Source organism: Octodon degus, unplaced genomic scaffold (genome assembly GCF_000260255.1).
Source record: "Octodon degus isolate 3935 unplaced genomic scaffold, OctDeg1.0 scaffold00050, whole genome shotgun sequence".
Classification (NCBI taxonomy): domain Eukaryota; kingdom Metazoa; phylum Chordata; class Mammalia; order Rodentia; family Octodontidae; genus Octodon; species Octodon degus.
This window is the reverse complement of record NW_004524626.1, coordinates 7,202,584-7,230,079: the sequence shown is the minus strand read 5'-3', so window position 1 is coordinate 7,230,079 and position 27,496 is coordinate 7,202,584. Positions and strand designations below refer to the sequence as shown.

At 54.3% G+C, this 27,496-nt stretch overlaps 3 protein-coding genes across 3 annotated transcripts in view; 2 read left to right on the top strand and 1 right to left on the bottom strand.

Moving 5' to 3' along the window:
- The window catches only part of LOC101588090, a 21,236-nt gene extending 11,122 nt beyond the window's left edge, over nucleotides 1–10,114 (top strand). The window contains 7 exon segments of the mRNA XM_023716897.1: nucleotides 5,370–5,421; nucleotides 5,613–5,769; nucleotides 5,852–5,971; nucleotides 6,665–7,564; nucleotides 9,193–9,363; nucleotides 9,622–9,750; nucleotides 10,034–10,114. Of these exon segments, the coding sequence (XP_023572665.1) occupies nucleotides 5,370–5,421; nucleotides 5,613–5,769; nucleotides 5,852–5,971; nucleotides 6,665–7,564; nucleotides 9,193–9,363; nucleotides 9,622–9,750; nucleotides 10,034–10,075 (1,571 nt within the window). The 3' untranslated portion in view covers nucleotides 10,076–10,114.
- A 4,142-nt stretch (nucleotides 10,115–14,256) lies between these two features.
- Timm13 (translocase of inner mitochondrial membrane 13) lies at nucleotides 14,257–15,100 on the top strand. Its single transcript, XM_004632704.2, has 3 exons — nucleotides 14,257–14,485; nucleotides 14,576–14,644; nucleotides 14,906–15,100. Exons 1-3 carry the CDS (start codon nucleotides 14,366–14,368, stop codon nucleotides 15,002–15,004), a joined length of 288 nt encoding a protein of 95 aa, XP_004632761.1. The 5' UTR covers nucleotides 14,257–14,365; the 3' UTR covers nucleotides 15,005–15,100.
- A 619-nt stretch (nucleotides 15,101–15,719) lies between these two features.
- Tmprss9 (transmembrane serine protease 9) overlaps nucleotides 15,720–27,496 on the bottom strand; it is a 28,400-nt gene continuing 16,623 nt past the window's right edge. The window contains exons 9-19 of the mRNA XM_004632703.2: nucleotides 27,178–27,452; nucleotides 25,477–25,613; nucleotides 23,680–23,977; nucleotides 21,971–22,142; nucleotides 21,117–21,388; nucleotides 20,425–20,561; nucleotides 19,441–19,843; nucleotides 17,422–17,593; nucleotides 16,860–17,125; nucleotides 16,643–16,779; nucleotides 15,720–16,249 (exon numbers count right to left, since the gene is read on the bottom strand). Of these exons, the coding sequence (XP_004632760.2) occupies nucleotides 16,088–16,249; nucleotides 16,643–16,779; nucleotides 16,860–17,125; nucleotides 17,422–17,593; nucleotides 19,441–19,843; nucleotides 20,425–20,561; nucleotides 21,117–21,388; nucleotides 21,971–22,142; nucleotides 23,680–23,977; nucleotides 25,477–25,613; nucleotides 27,178–27,452 (2,431 nt within the window). The 3' untranslated portion in view covers nucleotides 15,720–16,087. The remainder of the gene's footprint in view (nucleotides 16,250–16,642; nucleotides 16,780–16,859; nucleotides 17,126–17,421; nucleotides 17,594–19,440; nucleotides 19,844–20,424; nucleotides 20,562–21,116; nucleotides 21,389–21,970; nucleotides 22,143–23,679; nucleotides 23,978–25,476; nucleotides 25,614–27,177; nucleotides 27,453–27,496) is intronic.

Below are 27,496 nucleotides of genomic sequence, written 5' to 3'. Positions count from 1 at the left end.
CATGCCAGCCAACCCTGCCCCCTGGTGGGCTGAGCTGGCCACACACACACACACACACACACACACACACAAATAAATAAAAAATTAAAAAAGAAAAAAAGAAATGTTAAACTCCTAGGACAGAACAGGCAGACTGGAGCTGGAAGACTAGCTACCCAAAACCTTTGTCAGGGCTCTGTCTGAGGAATCCACTGAAGAAATCTTCACAGACTTGTTTAACAGCTGTACTGGAGCAAGGACAGTCACTGGGTGGGAGCTGGCTCTTCCCATGGTTGGGTTTTGTAGACTTCCACAGTGAGGGAGGACGCCACCAAGGCAGCCAAGGAACCGTGGAAGATGGTGACAGTGACAGAAGCAGTCACCTAGGCCTGGGCCAAGCCTCAGTGGAAGGTGGCTTTGGGGGCTGAGGCCAGGGAGGCTTTGGGGAGTGAAGTGACTTCCGAGGAGAAAAAGGAAGGAGAGGGGACATAAGCCACAAGGGAGAAGGCGAAGTTTGAATAGGCCCTTCTACCCCATCTACACCTGTTCTGTTGGAAGGAAAGGATTCTGGGGTTTCCTCTGTTACCCATGGATGGCAGGCCCTTCTGAGGTCATCCCAAGACGGGTTTCATCCTGTGGTCTACTTGGATAGTGTAGAGATGGCATTTCAGGATAGACCAAGTAAACCCTCTTGAGCTTTGTTCTCTTCTTTTTAAATTTTGGGGAAGGCTTTCTGAGACAGGTTTTGTTTTGTAGTTCAGGCTGGCCTTAACTTTTTTTTTTTTTTTTTTTTTTTTTTTTTTTGAGACAGGGTCTTGCCATGTTGCTCAGATCAGCCTTGAACTATGTAGCCCAGGCTGGCCTTGAACTTTTGGAGATCCTCCTGCCTCAGCCTCCCAAGTGCCAGGATTACAGGTGTGCATCACCATGCCTGGCTCCTGTTGGTTTTGACTGAAGAGTCATAAACTTTTTAAAGAGATGAATGATAGAGTTAACCCTGACCTGTAAGTTCTGAATTTATATTGTTCCATCCCATGGACAAAACCATTATTTTTCTTACAAAACAAACAAAATGCCAGGACATTTAGAGGATGGGTGTGTAGGACTTCTCCTGGGTTCCCAGGAGATGTGGATGGCCTGAAAGAAATAGGGGCCATCAAGGAAGGGTGCTGCTATCTTACACGAGTTCTTGGACGCAGCATGTATTTTTATTTCTTCTTCTTTTTTTTTTTTCTTTTTTCTTTTTCTTTTTCTTTTTTTTTTTTGTGGAACCGGGGATTGAACTCAGATCCTTGCATTTGCCAGTCAAGCGCTTATCCTACTGAGCCACCTCCCCAGCCCCTATCCCTGGGCTTGCCTAAGCAGGCACTCAATCCACTGAGTTACCTCACTGTCCCTTATCCTTACTTTTTTTTTTCTTTTTAATCCTTACTTTTCAAATAAACATTTGGCACCTTTATTCATTTATTCATTTTTATTATTATTTTTTTAGTGGAACCGAGGATTGAACTCAGGGCCTTGCACTTGCCAGAGAAATGCTTATTCTACTGAGCCATCTCCCCGGCCCCTCTGGCACCATTTTTTTAAATCTTGCATCATCCTGCAATGGCAAACAGAGCACTCCCGGGTTCTGAATGCGTTCACAGACATTGAAAGGACACTTGCGATTAGGAGGCAGATTCATTTTATGAGGATGGGCACTGAGCGGGTTTATTCCCAAAACATCAGGCCCCAAGCTCTGGCAGGCCAGGGCTTCGGTGAGATAGCGGGCTATACGGAGGCAGAACGGCTTGTCAACCAGGGATTGATTCCTACATGTGCGTCCTAGTGATCGCCCATTTCTAGGAGACAGGAGCAACTGGAAGGGCAACAGGAACTGTTACCTTGGCAACTAAGAAACGGAAGTATACTGGCTGGGGAGGGGGAGTGTTCCGTTATAATCCAATTCTTTGAAGCAAGAAAAACTGAGAATACTTTTGACTGGCAAGTCATTTATTTTCATTTTATTATTACTTATTTATTTTTTAAGGAATTCAACAATGATTGCTTTATTTATTTTCTAAATTTATTTTCTTTTTTTAATTTTTTATTTTTATTTATGTGTGTGTGTGTGTGTGTGTGTGTGTGTGTGTGTGTGGCCAGCTCAGCCCACCAGGGAGCGGGGCTGGCTGGCATGTGGTGCTGGGGGATTGAACCGCGGTCCCAGTGCTTTGCTAAGGTTGTTCTAAGTAGGTGCTTTAGACCACTGACCCATCTCACCAGCCCCTATTTTCATTTTTTAAAAAGAGAATAGGAGCCGGGGAGATAGTTCAGTAGAATAAGCGCTTGCCTGGCAAGCGCAAGGGCCTGAGTTCAATCCCTGGTTCTGCAAAATAAATAAATAAAAATAAAAGAGAATAAAGAATAGAAAAAAAAAAGATTAGAAATTGTTTCAATTTCTAATACAAAAATACAGCAATGCAGAACTTCACTTCCTAAACAAAGTCATAGGAATTCAATAGTGGTTATTGTACTGCATGCTGTTGTCTTCAAATTAGTTGTTCAGAGTACCAGATAAAAATGTGCAAAATTGGTCCAAAAATTGGTCCAAACATTTTTAAGTATTAACTGTCCCTTTCGACAGACCAGTGGGAATGAGCAGCACAGTTCTCCACACTATCCTGGGTACACACACATGCAGTGTGTTCCTTCCTTCTTTTCTCCTTTCCCTCTTCCCAGTAGTTCCTTCCCTTTGAGCAATTTCTTTCCCTTTCGCGTATCTGTTGTACCTTTCAGCCTTTCTTTACTCTTCCAGCCTCTTAGCTAGCGGGACAATACCATGTTTACACATGTGGGTCTGACTCATTCCACTTAGGAGGGTGCTCTCCACTTGCAGCCAACTACCTAGAAAAGCCTCGAGTTGATCTTTTTATAGCTGAGTAATACTCCACTGGGTAAAAATACCACATCTTTTTTTTATCCATTCCTCAGTTGATGGGCATTTGGGTTGTTTGCAAGATTTAGCTAATGCCGAATTGCGCTGCTATACACATGGGGGCGAATTGTTTCTAAAGAAACTACTCTAGAACAAGCCTGACTAAAATAGTTTATTAACAGACCAGGTTACTTCCAGATCAGAAAAATAAATAATACACACACTGGCATCATCGCCCTAGGGATCCTCCCCATTGCTTTTAGCACACAGGTCATACTTGCCGCTTTCTTTTTTGTTGTTACCTTGTTTCTTTTTCTTCTTTTTTTTCTTTTCATTTATGTGTTTGGTGCAGGGTCTCATTACGCAGCTTGGATTTGTCGTGATCCTTCTGTTTTCAGTATTGCAGGTGTGTGCCACCACACTCGGAATCAGCTGTGGGCTCAGCAACCCCCGAGGCAGGGCCGGCAGGGCATGCAGGACCAGGGATTGGACCCCAGTCCCTGTGCTTGCCAAAGCAGGCGCTTAGTTCACTGAGCTATCTCACCGGCCCTGTTTGGTTTTTAAGGAGAGACCTGCTCTGCATGTCAGGCTGCACTGAGCTCCCTGCATAGCCCAGGCGGCCTGTGGCCTCAAACCCTCTGCGATCCTCCTGACTCAGCCTCCTGAGTGCTGGGATCACAGGTATTATTCACCACCAGGCCTTGTGCCTGCCACTTGCAAAAGCAGTCTTGGAAATCCTTTTTTCTACCTTTACTAGGGGTAATCCAAAGTATGGTGAGTGCTGCTGCTGAGCACCACCCAGTGGAAAGGCAGATGGTGACACATTCCACGGTCTTTTCTTCCCCCTCATCCACCAGTCCTGTTCTGTGGGACTTCCTGTTCTTCCCCAAAGTCAAGGCGACCTTGGAAAGTGAATGTTTGGATTCAAGTCAGGCCACTGAGGCAGCCACGCCACTTCAAGTAGACAGGAAGGAATCCTCCCAGAACTGCTCCAGAAAGGGACATGAATGATGGGCTGGGTAGGGGACAGGGACAAAAAGAGAATGAGCTGTGTTAGCACACGTGCCAACTCCTCACAATGCATTCGATCGTGGCCTGCAAACGTGTACTCTAAAAATGGATCAGATGAATCTCTGAAGCAGGGAGTAGTTTTTTTTTTTTTTTTTAATTTTTAAAATCTTAGGGCTGACCAGACAGCTCAGCAGACTAAAGCGCCTGCTTAGGCAGGTGCAGCAACTGGGGTTCGATCCCCAGTGTGCCAGCCCTGCCTCCGGGGCATGCTGGGACAAAGACTGGGAGTGGTGGCGCTCATCTGTAATCCCAGTGCTTGGGAGGCTGAAAACAGGAGGATCACATGAGTCTGATCTGTGCAGTGAGACCCCGGAGACCCTGTACTAAACACATTTTTTAAAAATATTTTTTATTGGGGCCCAGGGAGATAGCTCAGTAGAATAAGCACTTCCTTGGCAAGCACAAGGGCCTGAGTTCAGTGCTCGCTTCTGACAAAAAAAAAAAAAAATCTTTTTTATGTATTTGGCACTGTAACGGGTTAACTGAATTTTGTGCTAAAACTGTGGGAAATTATTAGAAGGAACCTTATGCTTCCTGTTATCTACTCTAAGGAATGTATTCTCACTGTCTGCTCAAGGCTGTTCAGCAATGAGTAACTGTTTCTTGTCAAGGCAGCAGGCTGAAACAAACTCCCTCCCTAACCATTTCCTGTAAACATAGCTTAAGATGTAGCTTGTAAAAACATGTGTTTATAGCTAAATTGTGAAAAGATCCCTAAGTTACAAACAGTTTGCAGCTGTGTCAAATGAGTGTGGGTTTTTTGCTGTTCTATGCTAGATAACAAATTTGCTTACCAAACAGGATGTAATTCTGGCTTAAAGCCCCTTACACCCATGCCTGGGGCTGTTCAGTCTCCTGAGAACTGGCGGTCTTCAGCTCAGTAAATAAAAAGCTCTATTCAAATTCCAATCTCACCTATCTGGTTCCTATGCTGAGTGACCCATAACAGTAGAGAGCCTCACTATGTAGCTCAGACTCGTAGTGAGCCTCCTGTCTCAACCTCTCCAGAGCTGGGATTATAGGTGTACACCACCACACCTGGTTTTAGGACCAGCAAAGCAAACCCAGGGTTCCAGGGCCAGCACAGGATGCAGTACCAGGGATCGAACCTGGGTTCTTGTGCTTGCCAGACAGGCCCTTAGACCACTAAGCTATCTTCCCAGCCCCAGGAGGAGTATTTTGAAGTTGATTCACAGCAGTAGTCTTTTATTATAATCAACTTTTAAAAGTAGTCACCATATTTTTTTAAATTTATCTATTTTTATTTATTTATTTATTTTTGGCGGAACCGGGGATCGAACTCAGACCCTTGTGCTTGCCAGGGAAGCACTCATTCTACTGAGCCATCTTCCTGGCTAGTCACCATACTTTTTTATCACACCTTGCACATTATGCCTGTGTCCAGACCTTTTGGGAGAGGACCTGAAGTGCCCCTGCACACTGCCTGCAGGCAGATGGTCCTGTGGTATGGAGCAGCTCTGACAACCCCTGCATGGCTGCCAGGCCAGCCTAGCTCCCTGTCCCATCTAATGGGAGGGTCTCTACTCCTTGACACTTGGTCCTCCTGGCACCTTCAGCACTGCCAGAGGGACTCCTAGGGCCAGGTAGCCACTTGCCCCTCCAGCTGAGGTCCCCTCTTGACTTTCAGCACCAAGAAGTGGAAGTCTGAACTCACAGTGGCCCAAGGCCACATGAAGGACCTGGAGTCCCTGTTCCACCAGAGCGAGGTGGAGCTGGCCGCCGCACTCAGTGACAAGCGCAGCCTGGAAGCAGACATGGCAGAGCTCCGGGCACAGGTGGCCAAGGTAGGCGAGGAGCCCCTGTGGGTCGCCACTGTGGCCCATGCACACATGCCACAGCCCGTTGTCCTGTGTCTCCCAAGCAGAGGACGGTCACGCTGTGGCCAAGCAGCAGATGGAGAAGGAGACACTGATGCGTGTGGACCTGGAGAACCGCTGCCAGAGCCTGCAGGAGGAGCTGGACTTCCAGAAGAGCGTGTGTGAGGAGGTGAGGTCGGCTCAGCCCTCACCTGCGTGCATCATCCTGCGTTGTCCCGGCTGCTCCAGCCTGGGGGCGGGAGGCGTCTTCCCTGGGCCTGGAGGTCACATCCCGCAGGGTTACAGGGACAGCCCTTCTGAGCTCCCCCAGCTCTGCAGCTCTGGGCATCCGGGGCTGTGACTGGAGTCTCTTGCCTGTTTTCGCTTAGTCTCTTCCTCTCTGTCCTTCTTCTATGAATCTCTTTAGGGACATTTGCTGCTGGATTTAGGGCCACCTGAATAATCCAGAATCTCTTTTCCAAACTCTCACCTCAGTAACATCTTCAAAGACTCTGTTTCCACATAAGTTCCCACCGCTGGTTGTAGGGATCGGGATTTGGGGCTGTCACCCAGCCCCCCCCCCAGGGTGGGGCCCACCTGCTCTTCTCTACACTTGAGGCCCCTGCCTTCTGTCTCAGCCACGTTCTCTCAGACCTCAATCTCCTGGTCTCAGGGCCTCTGGCCACTTGGGACCTTGGGGCAGACTCGGAGTGACCCAGTGTGTCCTGTGGAACCCGGCTGTGGGCGGGGCCTGGCTCCTGGTGAGGTCACAGAGCGCCCCAGAATCCCAGGGTGGGGCCACTGTGGCCAGTGCACAGGGAGGCTCCTGGCTCTCAGGACCCCCACACAGGTGTCCACCACACTGGGGTCCCCAGGGGCCTAGGGAGTGGACGAGACGCCAAGGGAGCCGGAGAGACTGGAAACAGACCCCCAAGGGAGCCTGAACCTAGGAGGACCCGTGGAGAGAACTGTGGGCGACTCCAGACCCACGAGGGAACCCGGGAACACACTCATGGGGGACCCTGAAATTACGAAGGCACCTGTGGCGGGACCCGTGGGTGAACCCAGGCCCGTCAGGGAACGCGGGTGCACGCCCACGTGCGAGCCTGAGATTACTGAGGAACCCGGAGTCCCGAAGGAAGCCGGGCAGAGCCCCGTCGGGGAGTCCAGGCGCATGGAGAAACCCGGGCAGCGGCCTGGGAGGAAGCCGAAGCTCGGGGAGGAGGCTGTGGAGACTCCCTCGGGGGTGTTGGAAACCATCGGGAGACCTGTGAAGAGGCCCAGGAGGGAGCCAGAGCCCATGAAGGAGCCCCTGAGGAGGCCGGGGAGGGACCTGAAGCCCGCGAGTGAACCTGTGCAGAGACTTGTGTGGGAGCCACGCGGGAGGAAACCCGAGTTCAGGATGGAGACCACAGAGAGGGCCACGGAGCCCCTCAAGGAGCCTATGAGGAGACTCCCATGCGGACCTCAAGCTGGGGGGCCCACAGAGAGACCTGGGATGGAGCCTGACCCCGTGACAAAACCCGAGGAGGGACCTGCGAGGGAACCCAGCCCTATAGAGGGCTCTGCACTCCTGCAGGAGCCCACCGGGAGACTCCCCAGAGAGCCGGTGGAGAGGCTCACAAAGGCCACTGTGAAGAGACGCAGAAGGGGATCTGCGTGGGGACGTGGGAAGAACCCCACAAAGCGCGTAGTGAAGAGAGGTGGGGACATGGCCCTGAGGGCAGCCAGGAGGGTGCCCCAGAAGGAGTCCTGGCTGAAGTCCCCAAAGGGCACCCTGCAGGTGGGTGCCCGTGGTGGCCAGGAGCAACTCTGCTGTCTATGGGATGCCCACTCCCTTTAGACAGCCTCCCTGCATCCCCCACCCCACCCACACACATCCTCATCCCTGGTGTGGAGGGACCCAGCTCCTGTGCCAGAGCTGCTGCCTACCTTCAGAAGAGGCAGCTTCCTTCCTAAAGCATAGGGCCTTGTGCATCAGGGACAGCTACCCTGGTGGCACATGTGCCTGGTGGTCCCATCATTGCCCGGCCCTGTCTCATTCCACCTCTGTCCTGAAGACTTGATCTACTGCCAGCTGTGTCTAGGGCCTTCAGTTTGCTGTGTGGCATAGGCTGGCCTTGAGCTCACCTTGTAGCCCGGGCTGGCCTTGAGCTTGCAGTGATCCTCCTGCCTCAGCCGGCTCAGCCCTGAGTCCCGGGACTATAGGTGTGCCATGCCAGACTTGGCTAGTAATTCCTCTTCTTAAATAATAGCCTTTACAGCCAAAAAAAAAAAAAAAAAATCCTTCAGCCATTAGGGGGCCTGCCCCTTAGCTCAGTTTTTTTTTTTTTTTTTTTTTTTTTAGCTCAGTTCTTTAAGTGCCTGCTTAAACAAAGCAGTCAGGCTCAGGTTGCTGTGGTTCTATCCCCAGAACTCAAGCCAGCCAAACCTGCCCTGAAGGCATTCTGAGCCAGCCAAAAATAAATAAATAAATAAATAAATAAATAAATAAATAAATAACAGCCTTTAGGAGATGCAGCCCCATACAGTAAAGTTCACACTTGCAACCTGTGCAATTCAGTCATGTTTTTGTATATTGAAAAGGTTGGAGTCTGGGTGTGACAGCACATGCCTGTAATCCCAGTGCTGGGGAGGCTGAAAACAGAAGGATCACTGCAAGTTCAAGCTGCATAGTGAGACCCTGTAACAAATACATAAATTAAAAAAGAAAAGGTTGGACAGGCATGGTGGTGTACACCTGTGTAATCCCAACACTCAGAAGACAGGCAGGAAGATCACTGTGAGGTCGAGGCCAGCCGGGGCTAGAAGTGAGCTCACAGCCAGCCTGAATTGCATGACGAGACCATGTGTCAAAAAGACAAAATAAGAAAAAAGGTTTTGCAAGCCGGGCGAGGTGGCGCACACCTGTAATCCCAGTGCTCAAGACACTGAGGCAGGAGATCCCGAGAGTTCAGAGCCAGCCTGGGCTGCGTAGTGAGTTCCTGGTCAGCTCACTACATAATGAGGCCGTCTCCGAAAAGAAAAAGCCAATTGTGCAGGTCCGATCCCTAGTAACAGTCACCAGCCCCGCACCCATGAGTCCACTTCCTGTCAGAATTCACCCGTCCTGGGTGTTTCCCTTGTGTGGAGCCAACCCTATGCATTGTGCGTCCTCCATCTGGCACTGAGCACAGCATCTTCACGGTCTAACATGCCCTGGCAAGTGTCACGGCCAAGTGGCGTTTCCAGCACAGGGTGGACCTGGCTGTGTGCCCGTCTGTCCCGTGGTGGACGCTGCTCCTGCGAACGTCTCCAGGCTGGGGACCCTTTGGGGCCAGGCCACCTGAGGTGCTGAGCTGGGCATGGGGAGCCCAGCGGGGGTGTCAGGACGGGGGTTCGTGCCCAGCGTCACCTGTCCGGCCCCTCTAGGAGGTGCGGGAGACACGGAGGAGCCACGAGCGCCGCCTGGTCGAGGTGGACAGCAGCCGGCAGCAGGAGTACGACTTCAAGATGGCACAGGCGCTGGAGGAGCTGCGCAGCCAGCACGACGAGCAAGTGCGGCTGTACCGGCTGGAGCTGGAGCAGACCTACCAGACCAAGGTGTCGTGGCGGTGCTGCAGGGGGGCGGGCGGGATGCCCACGCCGACGCCGAGGCTCACTGCTCGTGTCCCCTGCCCCAAGCTGGAGAACGCCAGGCTGAGCTCTGACCAGAAGGAGAGCTTCTACACTGTACTGGTCAATGCCGATGGGGAGGTGGGCTCCGGGGCTGGGGTTTCCGGTCTTGAGTGTCCAGCACTGAGGTCCTGGGTGGGCGGGGGCCACAGTGAGGCTGAGCGTGGTGGCCCTCGCCTGGCACAGGAAGTGGCTGTGAGAGCTGTGAAGCAGACCTCGGCCGTGCAGGAGAACTGGGAGGAGGACGAGGAGGACCAGGAGGACGAGGAGGACGAGGAGGACGAGTTCGGCGAGGAAGATCTTTTCCACCAACAGGTAGCCAGGCCTGTCCTGATGACCCGTCAGCAAGTCGCCTGCAGGAGAGCTGCCGGCCAGTTACACAGCTCTGGGGAAGGTGGAGTCTGGCATCTCGCTCAGTTAATACACACTGAGCAACTCCTCTGACTTCTGGGACCACTTGTGTGCCTCAGGCCAGGGGGATGGAGGGATGGGGGAGGGGAGCCGGAAACAGGGACCACAGTGAGCCCTGCAGCATGGGGCACAGAGCCCCCAGGCCTGACCTGAATCCAACACCCTCTTCTCCCCTCTTTCCTTCCAGGTTGACCCTTGGACCATGGCAAGGGGCTGCCTCCTGATGTAACCCCACATGACCCTCCTGCTCTTGAAGTGCTATTATGACTTTTATTGTTCTGGATGTGTGTTTCTAGCCATTCTTTATCACTTATTTATTTATTTATTTATTTGGTACAAGGATTGCTGTGCATCTCAGAATTGTAGTAATCCACCTGTCTCAGCCTCCCCAGCAGTGGGATTACAGGTGTGGGCCACCACACCCAGTTTTGGTGGCTGGCACGGCATGTGGTACTAGTACTGGGGATCAAACCTGGGTCCTTGTGCTTGCCAGGCAGGTGCTTAGACCGCTGAGTTATCTCTCCAGCCCCTCTAGTTTTTAAGCAAACCACCAGCACATGGGGTGGGGAGGGGTCTCGGCAGTGCTTCTCCATCAGCAGTGTCCCTGGATCATCCCTTTGTCACCCTTCTCTGCTGTCCAGACTTTCTGACCCCTACTCTGCTCCACGTTGGCCATTAGGTTGAATTGAAGGCCCAAGGCCAGGAACCCGGAAGCCAAGAAGGTGGAGGCTGCCACTGGGGAGTTGTGGGGATTCTGTAAGAGTGTGGGGTGTGCTCTTTTTAAAGTTTTCTCAGAACCAAAAGCAGAAACCAGGTTCCAACCTGGTAGGGGGGATGTTGGGGGCATGGGTGGCACCTGGGGATCAAGAGTGACTGGAGCAGCAGGACGTGGCCTGGGCCAGGACGCCCCTGGCAGCTCCGGCCCGACAGGCAGGCGGCCGCTGCCTTTTCTGGACCTCGGCTCTGGAGCTGCTCCCACAAATCTTGTCCCAAGCCTGCAGGACCCACAGGCAGGAGAGGAGTGAGCCTGGGGAACAGGGACCCTGCTGTTCCATGCTTTGTCACCATGACACATGGGAGGGGACAAGACAAGGGGACAGGTAGCTTGCGTCTGGGGTTCAGACCCAGGGCAGCCCTGGCCTAGTTTGCAGGAGCCCTGTCCTGTCTGCTGGGCACGCACAGTGCATAGCAAGTGTCACGTGCTCTGTGACTTCACTGAGGGTGCAGCTCTCGGCCAGACACCTAAATGCCAGGTGACCCCATCTGGATGGTTCCACATCACAGCCTGGTCCCTGGACCCAACCCCTTCCCACCATCACCACTCACCCTCCACATAGATATACAAGTTATTTTTTAAAGGATATTTATTTTTTTACATAGGTCTGTAGTAAGATGAGACAGAAGCCTGCTGTTCCCAGGGGGCAAAGAACAAGCGACAGAGCCTAAGGAGACCTGTTGTTTCTTATAAATTGCTGAAAGCTGGGATGCAGGGTCACAGATCACAGCATTTCCCAGAGGCGCCCAGTCTGTCCTTTGATCCTTCAAAGAACAGAGACTTTACCCTGCCTATTATTGTGTGAACTTAGAGTTTGGTGAAAGCGGGAAGGCAATATAGATAGCAGTTTGTTTTCACAAAATTAATTATGCATATCCTTAGCTTGCTTTTAGCCCTTAATAAACTTGAGAAGTTTCAGTGGCTCAAGACTCATTTAAGGGGCCAGGGAGATGGCTCAGTAGAATAAGTGCTTCCCTGGCAAGCACAAAGGTCTAAGTTCAATCATCCCCAGTTCTGGAAAAAAAAAAGGGGAGGGGGGAACTAAACTCTCCTTCTGGCTCCACCTGATTTCATACAACATAGGTGAATACACAGGTCACTCGGGTGCAGCTTCAGGGGCTCCTGTCATCCCAGAGGTGATTCAAGGACAGGGAGCCTGTCCAGGGAGCTCTGCCCCCGAATGGCCAACATCCTTCAGAAAGTGCAGCTCTAGTCTTAAGACGCCCACACTGAGCCAAGACTGTTTGCTGTTCCAGGAAAGTGGGGTCTGGGGTTACACCGCCCCCTGCCCCTCTTGAGTGGCTCTCGCTGCCCATGGGTCCTGCTTGCTCTCCTTGGGAAGTGCCTTTGGTGAGGAATCCTGGGCCCAACGAGGAAGATGTCACTGCCAGCAGCCCTAGAACCTGCTGCCGCCCTTGCTGTTAGAAGTCCCTCATCTCTCACCTGGTGACCGAGTCCCAGGGGATGAGCTATCTCCTCAGGCAGAGGGAAGCGTGGCTTACTGGCAGCCCTACTCACGAGGTCCGGCAGGCTGATCTGCCCGTGGGGCTGCTGCTGCCCTTGGCCTGCCCTGATCTCAGATGCAGCCTCCTGCCCTGACCTGTCCCCTTTTGCGGTCCCTGGGTTGTCCTTGCTTGGAGGGAGTGCAGCAGTGTTGGACGTGGATGGTTGTTAGTCACCAAGCCTCGGGTACTTTTGGTGTGGGTTTCCACAGTGGATGGCGGCCCGTGGAGCCGTGTGCACTGCCTCAGAGAGCTTAGCTCGACTCCCCTTAGAGCGCCCTTCCGACTGGGTCCTGACCCTGCACCTGCTTCCATAGCTGGTTTTAGTCCTTCCCGACACAGCTGCGGCCCCATTTACACTAAAGATCAGAGTCGGGAACGTTCCTGTGTGGACACCACCCGCCTGGCCTGCGAGGGACACAGTGCCAATGGCACTGGGCTGGATGGCTCGCTTTGGGGACTTTGTTTAGGGTTTTTTTAGGTGCATGACAAAGCCAGGAGTGGTGGTGCATGCCTATAATCTCAGCACTCAGGAGGCTGAAGCAGGAGGACTGTTGAGCTCAAGACCAGCCTAGGCTATAAAGTGAGCACAAGGCCAGCCTGAACTGTGTATCGAGACCCTGTCTTTAAAAAAAAAAAAAAAAAAAAAAAAAATGCATGCCAAATATAAGTGATATAAGGGAAACTCCCAACCGAAAGATATCTAGGATGAATTCCTGTTATGTAAAATCAAACAATGAGGGGGCCAGGGAGATGGCTCAACAGAATAAGCACTTTCCTGGCAAGTGCCAAGGGCCTGAGTTCAATCCCCGGTTCTGCAAAATAAATAAATAAATAAAATAAAAATCAAATAATGAATTTTAGGAACATTGGAGGTTAAGAGCAGAATATATTTATTTACTGGGGGAAAGAAAGCTTCTGTCTAACAGAGGGACACGGGGGACCTGAGTGGGTTGCCAAGGTAAATCCTAGGGATTTTTACGGAGCAAAACCTCACAGTGAGGTGGGTCCAAGGTGGGAAGCATGGGAACTTGAAAGGACATGGGGTGAGACAAAACGGTGAGCAAGCCAAAGAGCTCAGCGGTGAGCGTCTCAAGGCAAGCACAAAGTCCTGAGTTCAATCCCCAGTACAAAACAAAACAAAACAAACAAACAAACAAACAAACAAACAAAAAACTGTGGTTAACCAATAAGATTATAAGATAATTGCTCAGGTAAAACTGATTAAATCGGGGTCAAATGGGGGAAATGAATCGTGTAGCAAGCAAGTGGGCATGAATACAGAGCAGGGGCGTTTCCTGTAGGGGGTTGGGTTTGTGACTCAACTTGGCTTTTTAAGGTGATTGATAGCTATTTAGATTATCAATTCCTGAAAGAAAAAAAAATCAATTCCTGATGTCCAACCCTAGGAGGTATATAGATGCATTTGCTTAATCTTTTGTCTTGAGGTCTGGCCCACAAGAGGTGCCTCTTTCCACTGGCAAGGTCTCCCATCTTCTGCCCGGGCTCCTTCCATGACCCAGGCTTGCCTCAAGGCCTGTATTTCTAAATCAGCTGCCTACAACATCAGCCTCCCACCAACAATTTGTAATATACATTTCACGACTGGAAACGTTTGTTGGCGGGCGGGGGTGGGGGGGGTGGCGATTTTATTCTGTTTTGTTGAGTTTCTTGCTTTGTAGTCCAGGGCTGGTCTTGTTGAACGAACTCCAACTCTCCACCATCCTCTCGCCTCCTCCGCTTCACTTTTGCTGGGATTATAGGTGTGTGCCATCATGCCCAGCTGACTGGAAGCTCCTGTTTAACACTCCAATAAACACTCTGATTTTAGCTGTGGCTTCCAATGTGGTCTTAAAGCGGCAGACGTTCCCAATGCGTGTGGATGGGTCGGTTGGCTCGCGCCAGCCCTTTTAACCGAGTCCCCTCCTCCCAGGATATACTGCGCGTGCGCAGCCTGCCGCCCGGAAGCGGCGCCTAGAAGCCAAAAGCCAGTTCCGGCCTCTCTGTGGAATTACCTAGGAAAGATCGAGCTGCACATGCGCGAGCGGGAGGTGGGACCTGTGGGTATAATACTCGGGACTCCGTTTCCCATGGTACCTGGCGCGGCCGGTCTTCCGGCAGCGCGCGCAGCCTTGTTGCGGTTGTTGCCCGGACTACGCTTCCCGAGGTGCTCCGGACGACTCACCTGAGGGCTGCCGGGCTCGACGCGCGTGGCCTACAGCCGGGTTGACTTTGCGGAGCCATGGAAAGTGGTTTCGGCTCCGATTTTGGGGGCTCCAGCGGCGGGAAACTGGACCCGGGGGTTATCATGGAGCAGGTGAAGGTCCAGATTGCTGTGGCTAACGCGCAAGAGCTGTTACAGGTGCGGGGAGCGCCGGCATGGGGGGTGAGGCGGCCGGTTAACCCCGGGCAGGGACGGGCATCGTGGCTGAGGTCTCGCGTGTGTCCACAGAGGATGACTGACAAGTGTTTCCGGAAGTGCATTGGGAAACCGGGGGGCTCTCTGGACAATTCTGAACAGGTGAGATCTCAGGGGTTCGGGATTGGGGGTTTGACAGGGTCTCGACCCGCGCAGGCTAACGGCGTCGCACGAGTTCTACGCATGCGCGGATCGTCCTAGCAGCGCGACGAGGCTTCTGGGCGTGTGCAAATTAAGGGCGCCGGGGGTGGGGGGGGACCTACGCGTGCGCAGTCTCAATCCGAGCGGCATGGCGCAGGGCTGGCTGGCGGCGAGTGGTGGAGTTAGAACTGAGCCGCGCATCCCCTCCCTCTCCGCATCTAGAAATGCATCGCCATGTGTATGGACCGATATATGGACGCCTGGAACACTGTGTCCCGTGCCTATAACTCAAGACTCCAACGGGAACGAGCCAACATGTAACGAAGAGGCGTGGGAGCAACCCTGGGGTCCAGCCCAGGCCACCCCTTCCCCTGTGTCCATCATAAATGTTTTTTGTGAGACTGGCGCTAGCTAGCACGTGCTGCTGCCCGCCCATGGTGTACAAGAACAGTACGACTGTGAGGGGACAGTGGGACTGTCACCTGCAACCAGTGATAACTTGGCTTTTGGGATCCCTGCCCTTTCCCAAAGCCTGGCAGCTAGGTGGACTTCCTTTGGGCCCGGCAGTCGCCGGCCCCTCCCCTGGTGCACCCAGGTCAGTCTCCTGGCCTGGGCTTAGAACCCTTGTTCGGACTTTGGGGTCGGGGTAGAGACCCCACCTTAGCTGTGGCCTCCTGAGGGTGCACCAATAAATTGCTGAGCCAGGGGCAGAGAAACCCGTGCAAGTTCCCTGGGGGAGGTGTCACTCATCCTCGGCACCCTGCCTTTTCCGGAGACACCCACCTTTCCCTTTGGTGCCCCTGGGCTACTGGCTCACAGGCAATGTGCTGCCAATGTAGAAGGGAGGCTCGGCCAGGCGTGGTGGGCCGCACCTGTAATCCCAGTGCTGAGGAGGCTGAGGCACGAGGATCACTGAGAGCTCAAGACCAGCCTGGGCTACATAGTGAGCTCAAGGTCAACATGAACTGCATAGCGAGGCCTTGTCTCAAAAAGAAAAGAGGAAAGGAGGCGTGGGCCACACCCGTCATCCCAGCACTCTGGAAGGCTGAAAGGATCTCAAGACACCCTTTGTCAAAACTAGGGATACCGTTGAATGGGAAGGTTCCGGGTTCAATACCCAAGAGGGGGTGGGATGGGCAGAGGGTTGGAAATGAGGTGGGACATCACTACACTAAAAACTAACATCCCTTCCAGTGGGAGGCTTGTTTCCCTGCTTCCCCCACTTCCGGGCACGGAAAGATGCTGATCCAGCAAGGTTGGGGCAAGGGACTGTTTATTGTAAGAAAACATGCAAATTGCACTCCATTCCCGCCCACCTCCACCGCCTGCTAGCAACCTGGGGGGCCTGCTAGCAACCTGGGGGCATGGCATGGCGGGCAGCTCTCACGTGGACGGCCACGCGACTCACTCCTGGATGTGCTGGCTTATCCAGCCTCTCACTGCAGACACCCGAGTGTAAACACCTGGGAAGTGCGGTCGGCCGCAGCCGTATCCCCAGCTGGTAACCCCCGTTAGTACCCAGCGGCCAGAAGGCTCCCTGCAGGCCAGAGGTCCGCCAGCGTCGCCCTGCAGGGTAGTGGAGAGAAGAAAGGGCATTGAGGCCAGTACCTCCCCCAGCAGCCCTGGGCGGAGAAGAGCATCCGATTCTGGCACCCCTGAGTCATTGGCAACCCCAGGAGGGACCCAAGTGTTTCCCTGAAGCTTCTCATTCGCTCTCTGGGCGGGTTCAGTGCTAGGGACAAACGTAGGCTTTTTTAGACCCAGCCTCGTGGGACCGAGTCTCAGGACCCCGGGCTGGGGGGCTCGCGGTGAGACCTAGGGGCTGGGTGCCCAATAAAGTTGTGGAAACGTCCCCCGAAGCCGGGAAGCTGTCCGGTCGAACCGACTGGGAAGGGTGGAGCCGGGCTTTGGGCATCGCTACCCGCTCTCGTTGGACTAGGGTCCTGCCCCCGCGCTCACCGAGCAGCTGTCCACTCCGCCTTGCGGGAAGCCCGCGCACAGCATGCGGCTGCTGATCTGCACCGGGTAGAAGCGGCGGCACGTCTGCTCGCTCAGGAGGCGCACGGCTGCCTTCTGCAGCTGTCGCGCCATGGAGCCTGCGGCATCGAGGGTGTGGGTGGGGACGCGATTGGAGCCCCAAGCCCGCCCCTCCGCCCCTCCGCGGTCCCGCCCCTACCTCCCTCGCGCACCGAGCCCCAACCGGTGATCACGCAGCGCAGGCCGTCCGTGGGCCGCAGCAAGGGGCTGGGTAGGCAGATGGGGCGCACCAGGCGGCTGCGGCGCACCGGCCCGGCCAGTTCGAGCAGCGCCACGTCGTAGTCCAGCGTGTAGAGGTTGTAGAACGGGTGCTTGTAGATGCGCGCCACGCGCTCCAGCTGGCCCTCGTTGCCGCTCAGGAACGGCGTGCCCAGGAAGGCGGCCCACTGCTGCGGGTCCCCATAGCTGCGGGCGGGCGGAGTCGGGGGGTGACCTGGTGTGCAGGTTTCCCACCCCACCCCACCCCAGGCTCGCCGGCGACGTTGGGGTCCTCCCACCAGAAATGAAGTTTGTTCCCTCCCTTCCTTAGAGACGCCAGAATGACCCCAGGGACCACTCCCATCGCATCTCGTGCTGTGAGGAGCCCTGCTGGTCACGGGGACCTCAGGTGCAGGTGAGCCTGCTCCCCCACAGGTCCCTCCCCATTGCCCACCCTCGGCGTTCCGCAGGCTGAGGGCCTCACAGGCGTGGTGGGGACTCACACATCGAAGCAGTGTGCAGCCGACAGCAGCCACCTCTCAGCCACTAGTACAGCCCCGCAGCGGTGCTCCCGGCGCCGCAGCCACAGGCTCACCTGCCACGGCCACTCACCGCGGCCCGCAGCGCTTCCTCCCACAATCCTGGCCAGCGCTGCGGCGGGTGCCAGGCCACAGTCTGTGGGGAGAGGCGCGGTCGGGGTGAGCACAGTCCTCCTCCCCCAGGGCCTTCGCATCCACCCTGTCCAGGTCTCAGTGCCAGGCTCCTTGTGACCCCGAATCCTTTTTCCAAGCACGCACTCAGGACCCAACTGTGCAGCACAAAGGGATGGCTTCAAGGACCACTGGTGCCACCCCTGGGGGAGGGACGCTTCGTACTCGCCTGCTAACCTGTCTGGCCTTTCCTGCCGTTGAGCCCTCTACACGGCCCACCCACAGCCCTACTATCTTCCACCATGGTGTGGGAAATACATTTCTGCCTCAGCCTCAGCAAATACAAATGTGGCAACAACATAAAAAAGTGAAGACAAGCTGGGTGTAGTGCTGCACACCTGTTATCCTAGAACTCTGGGAGGCTGAGGCAAGAGGATTGCAATCTCAAGCCCACCCAGGGCAATTTAGCGACTGAGCTCCCTGGCCTCCCTCAAGGACAGAGAAGGCAGTCTGGCTGCCCATCCTCCCAGCAGCCCCAGGAAACCCGGAGCCTCCTGCCCCATTTGGACCTGGCCCAGGACCAGGCGGCCTTTAAGAGTAAATATCATAGAAGCCTCAGCCCATCCTGGGAAAATGCCAGCTGCCTGTACTCCGAGCTTTGTGCTTGCTGTAAGGGCTTCCCGCCTCTTGGGGCACTGCAGTTTACGCTTGAATTTCTTCACTTCTGCCACATGGAGGCGCCAACAGTTTATGGGGCTTTAAACTGGCGTCCAAATAGGGCAGCTCCCTGTCACTGTGGTTAATAAAAGTAGCTCCCAAGCCTCCACAGATGGTGGGGCGGCCCTGTCATCTCAGCACTTTGGATGGCTGAGGCAAAAGAATCACAAGTTCGAGCCCAGCCTGGGCAATTTAGCGAGACCCTGTATCAAAATGAAAAAGCTGGGCATGTAGCTCAGTGGGAAAATAAAAAGGGCTGGGTTCAATCTCAGGGCCACCAATAGTTATGTAGTTCCCAGCCTCTGGGTGAAAAGATCGCAAGTATACAATCTGCCCATACCCATGTGTCCCGTGCTGTGGCCATCTGCCGAGGCCACCAAGACCAGATCCTGGCAGCAGCAGTGTGTGGCGACAGACGGGCCGGGCATTTATTTGCCATTAAGCAAAGTGCATTGCTGCAGATGCTTGTGCCTGTGGCTGTTGCAACTTAGGATGGGTTGAATCATGCACCCCACCCCCACATGTATATACTGAGGCCCTAATCCCCAGGACCAGGGCTTCTGCATGCGACTATTTGGAGAGAGGGTCTTTAGACAGGAGAGGAAGTGAAAAGAGGCCACAGGCCAGGCCCTAATCTAATCCAACTGGGGCCAGGTATTTTTGTAGCACTGAGGATGGAACTCAGCGCCTTGGCACTGAGCCACAGGCTCAGCCTTTTTTTCTTCTGGGGACAGGGTCTGGTTAAGTTCTCTATTCTGGGCTTGAACTTGCAATCCTCCTGCTGTGCCTCCCACAGCAACGGGATTACAGACATGCACCCCAATTCCTGGCTCTAGTGTCCTTATGAAAAGAGTCAACCTGGGCATGGAGGTGCATGCAAATCTGTAATCCTAGCATTCTAGGAGGCTGAGGCAAGAGGATCCAGAGTTCAGAGCCAATCCGGGCTACATGACAGGGACAATCATGTAAGGACACCATGTATAAGCCAAGTGGAGGGGCCTCAGAAGGAACCAGCCCTGTAAGTCCCTAACATGGACTTATGGCCTCAGACTTGTAAGAAATGTCATCTGAGCCACCTAGCTGTGAATTTCTCACTGTAGCCCACAGATTCACATGAACACCACCCCCTCCCCTATCCCCCACTTCTCTTGGCACCTGGCAGCTGGAAGGGCGTGGTGGTCTCTGGGGCACCTGGAGGTGGAGTCCGTCCCCTAGTAGTGGCACCCACAGCAGACACAGTGGTGCTGGCAGGGGGGACAGTCCCCAGGCTGGTGGCCCTGGGTGTGGAAGGTCTGCTGGTGGTGACCCCCAGAGCCGTGAGACTGGTGGTTGTCCTGGAGGGGTGGCTGGTGGTGGCTGGTGGTCTCCTGGTAGACAGAGGTGACGTGGACAGGGTCCCCGAGGACATCACATCCAGGACCCAGCCCTTCAGCCTGGTGACACGTGCATACACACCGGGCTTCTTGGCTTGGGCACAGCCGATGCCCCAGCTCACAATCCCCGCCAGGTAGAACACACCTGGGGTCTCCTCACAGGCCAAGGGGCCCCCCGAGTCACCCTGCAAGACAAGGACTGTGGGTGCCTCTCGGTGGGCACTGGCAGACTCTCCCCCAGGTCCATCTGAGGAGACCTGGCTGCAGCCCCAAGCCCACTGGGGGACCGACACTGCCACTTCTCCACTCTGAGCACAGTCACCCACTCTTACTGGATGATACAAGAGCCAAGTGCAGTGTGTGCTGGTCATCCCAGCATTTAGAAGGCTGAGGCAAGAGGATTGCAAGCCTAGCCTTGACAATTTAGCCAGACCCTGTCTCAAAATAAAAATTAAAAAGGGCTAGAAATTTAGCTCAGCATGAAGACCCTGGGTTCCATCTTCAGTGGTGGAAAAGAAATTTCTTCGGTGCTAAGTTTTTCCCTCTGTCTCACTCCTCTCTTTTCTTTCTTGTGCTCAGCATGGCCAGGGCCTTGCACATGCCAGGCAAGCGTTCACCACTGAGCCACACCTCCAGCGCCCTGTGGATTCTCTCCTATGGATAAGACACCTGCCAGGTGCCCTCAGGGTTTTTCTGAGCACTTGTGAAATCCAGATTGGCACCAGAGTCCAGTCCCCACCAGCCAGCTGTCCCCACCGTTGCCCACCTGGCAAGAGTCCACCCTGCCCTCTAGGAAGCCAGCACAGAGCATGCGGTCGGTGAGTGAGAAGTTGTAGAGCACACTGCAGGTTTTCTGGTCCACGATGCCCACGGACGCCCTCTGCAGAAGGTCGGGCTTGGTGGCTGCCAGGAGAGGAGGGAGCCACGTGCTTCTTAGCGAGTGACCACTGTGCCAGCCGGGTGCTGATCACCCTGCAGATGCACACACAGGCCCACAGACTCCACCAGGAGGTGGTGGATCCCAGAGGCCGAATGAAGCCCTGGGGTATCCTCTGACTCTAACCTGTACAAAGCCATTATGGGGTCTCCACAGGAACACTGGCCCTTGTCTTGGCTGGGGTCTCTGAATGGTGCAGCACAGGGTCAGCAAGCTCTTCTGTAAATGTTTTATGAGCCAGCCACTTTCCCCACTACTGGACCCAGCCAAGAAAGCAGCTCTTGTCAGTCTGTCAATGAGTGTGTGTGGGCCACGTGCCAATAAAACTTTTTATTTAAAAAGAGTGGAGCCACCTGTGGCTCCCTGACATGAGCACTGAATGAGTCACAGCCTGTAGGAGGGGTCAGCACAGAGACCCCTACACAGTGGGGCTGGGACTCAGGAAGGTGCCTATCCCCTCCCTCCCCAGCACTGGCCCTGCAAACTAAAGCCTTGTCACCTTGGTCATGGTGGCTACTTACCATTCCCTTCCTGTGTGTTGCCCCAGCCTGAGATCAAGCACTTGCGCCCCACTGGGAACTTCTGGATGGCCAGTGGGAGGCAGACAGGCTGGATATATTTGCCAAAGATCAGGGGCCTGGTCAGCTCGAGCACCGCCACGTCGAAGTCCAGGGTCCCCGAATTGTAGCGCGGATGAAGCGTCACCCGCCGCAGTCCCCGCTTCACAGGGCTCCCACCAATGCCCAGGAGAGACACGGTGCCCAGGTGGGCCTGCACCTGCTCCGCCCGTGTGCTGCCAAGAGAGGCCCTCAGCCTGCCAGCTGCTGTCACCCACACCCCTGCTCCAGACCAGGGGAGGAGCCCCAGCCAGGGGCCCTGGGGAGGGATAAAGCCCGGGGGACTGCTGCCCTCCATGTAACAGACCCGAGTTCCTTTTCTTTCTACTTATTTACTGCAGCACTGAAGATTGAACTCAGGGACTTGGCTACATCCCAGCCTTTTATTTTGAAGTGGGGCCTCCCTAAGTCACTGAGACCCCAGGCTGGGCTCCAATTTAAGATCCTCCTACCTCAGCTTCCCAGAACACTGGGTCCCTGCAGGTTTATAAATGTCACAGATCAAGAATGCCTGAGCGGAGGTCCACCTTGGGGGGAAGGGCCTCGTCCCCACCCCCTGGTTAGGCCCTATGTGTCCTCCAAAGCTGGGACCATCCCAACCTGCTTACAATCAGTCAGACATCTGGGTCGGAGGGCAGAAAGTGGCCCAGGGCAGCCCCAGCATATGGACAGGCCCTCAACAGCAGGCGTTCTGAATGCATGAGGATCTGGGGGTTGGGGTGCATATAAGGAGGCCCGGAAGACCCCCATGGCCTTACTGGTTGAAACAGTGGGCAGCAGACAGCAGCCAGCGGTCGCCCACCACGGTGGCCCCGCAGAAGTGCCTGGTCCCCTCCTTCAGGCTGGCCTGCCAGGGCACCTCCCCAGACACGGCCCCAGCCCCGCCAACGATGCGGATCGGCTTCTCCATGGCTGGCCTGGCTCCACACTCTGCTGGAGGACAAGAAGGTGGTAGAGGGGTCTCTGCCTTCTCAGAAACGGGCCTGCTTGGCCCCGAGAGACCATAGGGACACCAGAGCACAGCTTGTTGCCTGAAGTCTCCCCATTCAACAGAGGAGGCAGCAACCAAGAGGCTTGTCAGCAGGAGGTGACAAGGAACATGTATGTTAGAAAGATGAAGCTAAATTTATAAGGGTCCTGCCAGGTGTGATCGCACATGCCCCACAATTCCAGCATTCCAGAGGCTGAGCCAGGAGGATTGCTTAGTGTGAGGCCAGCCTGGGCTACAAAGAACTGAAGACTCACAAAAAAAAGGAGGGGGGAGAGGGAGAGAGAGAAAAGTCCTATCTTTCACATTTCTTCTGGGAGGATCAGAGACTTCAGTGCTGCTTCTGATTTTAGAAGAAACGTTTCTTGGGCAGGACTGGAGCTCATGAGGGCTTCTCAGAGGCCAACCAGAGTAACTGTGGGGCCACACCTCTACCCCACCCACGAGAAAGGAAACGCATCCAGTCCTGCCCACCATCTCGGTGTATCCAGACGCCCCCCACCACCAGTCATAGGTGGGGCCCTTCAGTGGCTGGATTCCGAGTGTGGATGATGCTGGGATTAAGGGTGTGTGACTACTAAATCTGTCCATTGACTGGGCTGGCTTAATTTTGGACATGGGACCTAAGTCCAATATAAAGGGACAGAAAGAAGTCGCTATTGCCACTGTCACTTGCTCCCTGCTGCCGGCCATGCAGCGCTTCTCCTCTGCGATGCCCTCTGCCAGGCCACTCTGCCTTGCAGTCACCAAGTGTGAACTTAAACCTCTACAAACTGGGAGCGAACCAAGCCTTTCCTAAATTGGGTATTCTGCCTGAGCAATGAGAAAAGTAACTAAACACATGTCCGTAACTCACAGCAAGCAAGAGCCCTGGGACACGGCCCCAGTGTCCAGAGACAGACACACAGTAAGGTGCCCCCAAGACTCTGGAATACTGCACAGCTAAGAAAAAGAGCAAAGCTGTGAAACAACACAGCACGAACAGACCCGAAGGACGCCATGCTCAGTAAGACACCAGACACAGAAGACACACAGAGTGGGGCTGCCTAGACACAAAACACCCAGGACAGGTAAACCCAGAGACAGGAAGCAGACTTGTGGATGCCAGGGTCTGGGGAGGGGACAGGTGACTGCTTATAGGGGTGGCTTCCTTTTGGACTGATGGAATATTATGGAATTGGTGGTGATGGCTACACAATTTGTATCTTTACTAAAAGCCACTGAAGTGTAAACTTCGCTCTGGGCTCACTGACAGAGATCAGTGATCCATCACCCAACTCCCTCTCACTGAGTGAACCCTGATAGACATCAATGACCAAGGCAGACATCAGGGATCAATCACCAATCTTTTACCTGGGCTCTTGACAGACATCAATAGTCAATCACCAACCTCTCCACTGAGTGCCTGGGAAGCCAGCAGTAACCCACACAGCCCTGTATAGGTGTGACACCTTCTGCACCTGTCCACCTGGGAAGTACCTTGTGTCTTAGCTGTGGTGACAATGTCAAGGGCCGAGGCGCTGGGGGAAGGTGTGGCTTTGGCAGGGGTACTAGGGCTGGTGAGCTTGGCAGTGCTGGCAGCAGCAGGGCCAGGAGTGGGGGCCAGGGGTGAGCTGCCCATGCCAATGACCTCCAGGATCCAGTCACACAGCCTGGTGACCCGGGCGTAGACCCCCGGACGTCGGGCTTCTGCGCAGCCAATGCCCCAGCTCACGATGCCTGCTAGGAAGAACCTGCCCGACGGCTCCTCACAGACCAGGGGGCCTCCCGAGTCGCCCTGGAAACAGAAGCAGAGATCAGGGTCCTTGGCAGTGCTAGAGCGTCGAAGAGAGAGCCCAGGACCTGAGATGCATCTCGTGTCTATGTAAGGTGCCAAGAGCAGATACAGGCTGATAATCCACATCTCAGGACCACAGTCTCCTCCTCCTCCGGAGGAGACGAAGCCACGACCATGTGGACTACGGAATCGCTAACATGTCTTTTAACTCTACCACTGGCAGCCTGAAATGACCCAAATAAACAGCACTCCTCCCCCCATAACCCAGTAAGCCTTTGATAATATCATTACTTGCTTAGGTTGACTGGCTGCCGGATGGAGCCTCCAGCCATCCCATTGTCAGCTGCAGCCTTTCTGTCAAACTGCCAGACCTCAGCCTCAGCCTCAGCCTGGCTGTCTTTTGCCTTGTCCCCACACCCAGCTCACCAGGACTTGTGTGTGTGTGTGTGTGTGTGTGTGTGTGTTACTGGGACCTGAACTCAGAGAGCAGCAAGCTACATCCCAGCACACCCTTTTTTTGACCCAGGCTCTCACTAAATCACTAAGTTTCCCAGGCTGTGGTCGGATTTGTGATTCTCCTGCCTCGGCCTCCTGAGGAGCTGGGATGACAGGTGGCACCAACATGCTAAGCCTAATTCTCTCTCTCTCTCTCATCTTTTTTTTTTTTAATTTTAATTTTTTTTTATTTTTTATTTTATTTTTTTTTAAATATTTATTTATTTTTATTTATTACATTTATTTATTGTGTGTGTGTGTGGCCAGCTCAGCCCACCAGGGGGCGGGTCTGGCTGGCATGTGGTGCTGGGGGATTGAACCACGGTCCCCTGTGCTTTGCCAAGCTTGTTTCAAGCAGGTGCTTTAGACCACTGAGCCATCTCTCCAGCCCCTTTTAATTTTTATTTATTTATGTGTGTGTGTGTGTGTGGCCAGCTCAGCCCACCAGGGGGCGGGCTGGCTGGCATGTGGTGCTGGGGGATTGAACCGCGGTTCCTGTGCTTTGCCAAGTTTGTTCTAAGTATGTGCTTTAGACCACTGAGCCATCTCACCAGCCCCTCTCTGACTTTTTGCAACAGGGTTCACTATGCAGTTCAGGCTGGCCTTGAACTCACTTTGTAGTCCAAGCTGGCCATGAACTCGAAGAGATCCTCCTGCTTCGGGCTCCTGAGTGCACTGCTGGGACTAGCCGCGTGCACCACCACACCTGGCTCTGACGCTTACATCACTAAACAAACTCTCACTGCTTTCCAGGTTCCCTCTCAATGTGGAAACCTGAGTGCAGGCAGCAGGCCCTTGCTTTACTTCCTCAGGGTAGGAGGATGGAAGGTCAAGCCCAGCCTGGGCAACTTAGTGGCTCATTGAGGCCTTGTGTCAAAATGAAAAGTTAAAAGGGCTGGGGATCAGCTCAATGCCAAAGTCCCAGGCTCCGTCCCCAGGAATAAATGAATGAATGAATGAATTTGTTTCTCCCCTGTGGAGAGGAGGCAGACACGGGCACTCACCTGGCAGGAGTCCACCTTCCCATCCAGGTAGCCAGCACACAGCATCCTGTCCGTGAGTGAGAGGCCGTACAGGCCGGCGCACAGGGACTGGTCCAGAAGCTCCACAGTGGCTTTCTGCAGCACCTCTGGCTTGACAACTGTCCAGATGGGAAGAGAAAGGCAGGAGGAGAGCACCAGCCCTTCACTGAAGAAGTCTTCCCCAGAATTCAGTTTCCCTAGCTGTAAGCAGGGCTGCTAGCAGCACCCAGCTCAAAAGCCAGTAAAACATAAACCTGCCACACATGCCCCCGGGAATGCTCTTCATCTGGGCAGCTCAGGGCCTCAGGCCTCGCCTCCCCTCCGCACCCCTCCTCCGCCCTCCTGCTCCTCAGCTCAAGGGACATCAGCTCCTTGCTTCCAGGTGCTCAGACCCCAACTCCCTCTCCCTCACTCCCCTCATGGAGACACTGGTGCTGCAATGGCCACGGCTGCCATATCAGGTAGTGTAAATCTAAAATGTTCTAGACGAGGGCAGCCCTGTGTGACGACAATATCCTCTTTTGCACCGTCCACTCCCCCCACTCTATACACACCGGACGCCCCCTGCCTCTGGGACTCGCTCGTGCCCCGGGATGCTCTCCCCTGGGCCTAAGCCCTGACCCATCCGGCTGCCCACATCTGCCAGCTCTTCATGGAAGGCGCGCCTTCACTGTTCTTAAAGCTGCTGCCCCCAAGTCACTTACCCTAAGACTCTGTGGTGGTTTCCTTTCAAAACTGAGCCCACTTTCATGAGCCACTTAATACTGAATCCTATTCTACAAGTTTAATTTTGTAGCTTTGTTGGTGGGCCGAGGGATAGAGCTCAGGGTCTTTGCACTAAACTACAACCCCAATCTTTTTTATTGTTTTTTTTGAGACGGGGTCTCCCTCGGTCACTACATTGCCCAGTGTGGATTTCAACTTGTGATCCTCCTGCTTCAGGCTCCCAGAGCACTGAGATGACAGGTGCATGCCACCACACCCAGTTATAAACTTTACGTTATAAACTTTAGCTCTTTATAACTTAATCATCTCAGGGACTTTGTTACACAAATGGAAACCCAACCTATGCACCATCTAGTAAAACAAGAATGTAAAACAAATAAAGCTGTGAGTGGGGGAACACACCTGCAATCCTAGCACTTGGGAGGCTGAGGCAGGAGGATCTCTGTGAGTTCAAGGCCAACCTGGGCTACAAGTGAGTTCAAGGCAGGCCTGAACTGCATAGTGAGACCCTGCCTCAATAAATAAATAAATAAATAAATAAATAAATAAATAAACCAAGAATGCACAAGGTAGCCTGTGCCACCTCTGCTGGGGACAGCTGCCTCAGGCAACCAAATACTGCACCTTTCCATGTGTTTCTGTAACTAGCCACCAAAACCCCACAAGTATCAATTTTGGGTAACATAAATGATAGCACAGCTAGGTGTGGTGGTGCACAGCTATTAATCCCAGTACTCTGAGAGGCTGCAGCAGGAGGATCACAAGTTCAAACCTAGCCTAGGCAGCTTACTGACTTAGTGAGACCCTGCCTCACAATAAAAAATAATAGGCCGGGGATGGAGCTCAGGGCGAAGCACCCCCACCCAGCTTCGCGAAAGAATAAAAGCCGAAGGAGGCAGTTCGCCAGCGCCCCCATGGCTCCTCCCTCCCCCGGCCCCGGGGCGGACCGCAGCTCACGGACGTCCTCCTTGAGATAGCCCCAGCCCGAGATGAGGCACTTGCTGCCCGGCGGGAAGATGTGCGAGGCGGCCGGGAGACAGGCGGGCTGGATGTGGCGGCCGAGGGGCAGGGGCCGCGCCAGCTCCAGCACGGCCGCGTCGAAGTCTGCGGTGTCCGCGTTGTAGCGCGGGTGCCTGGCGATGCGCGCCACACGCACGCGCACCGCGCCGGCCTCGGCGCCGCTCAGCACAGTGGAGCCCGCGTGCGCCTCCCACTCGGCGGCGTCCTGAAAGCTGCGGGGCGCAGCGGCTCAGGGGGCGGGCACGGGCGGGGCGGG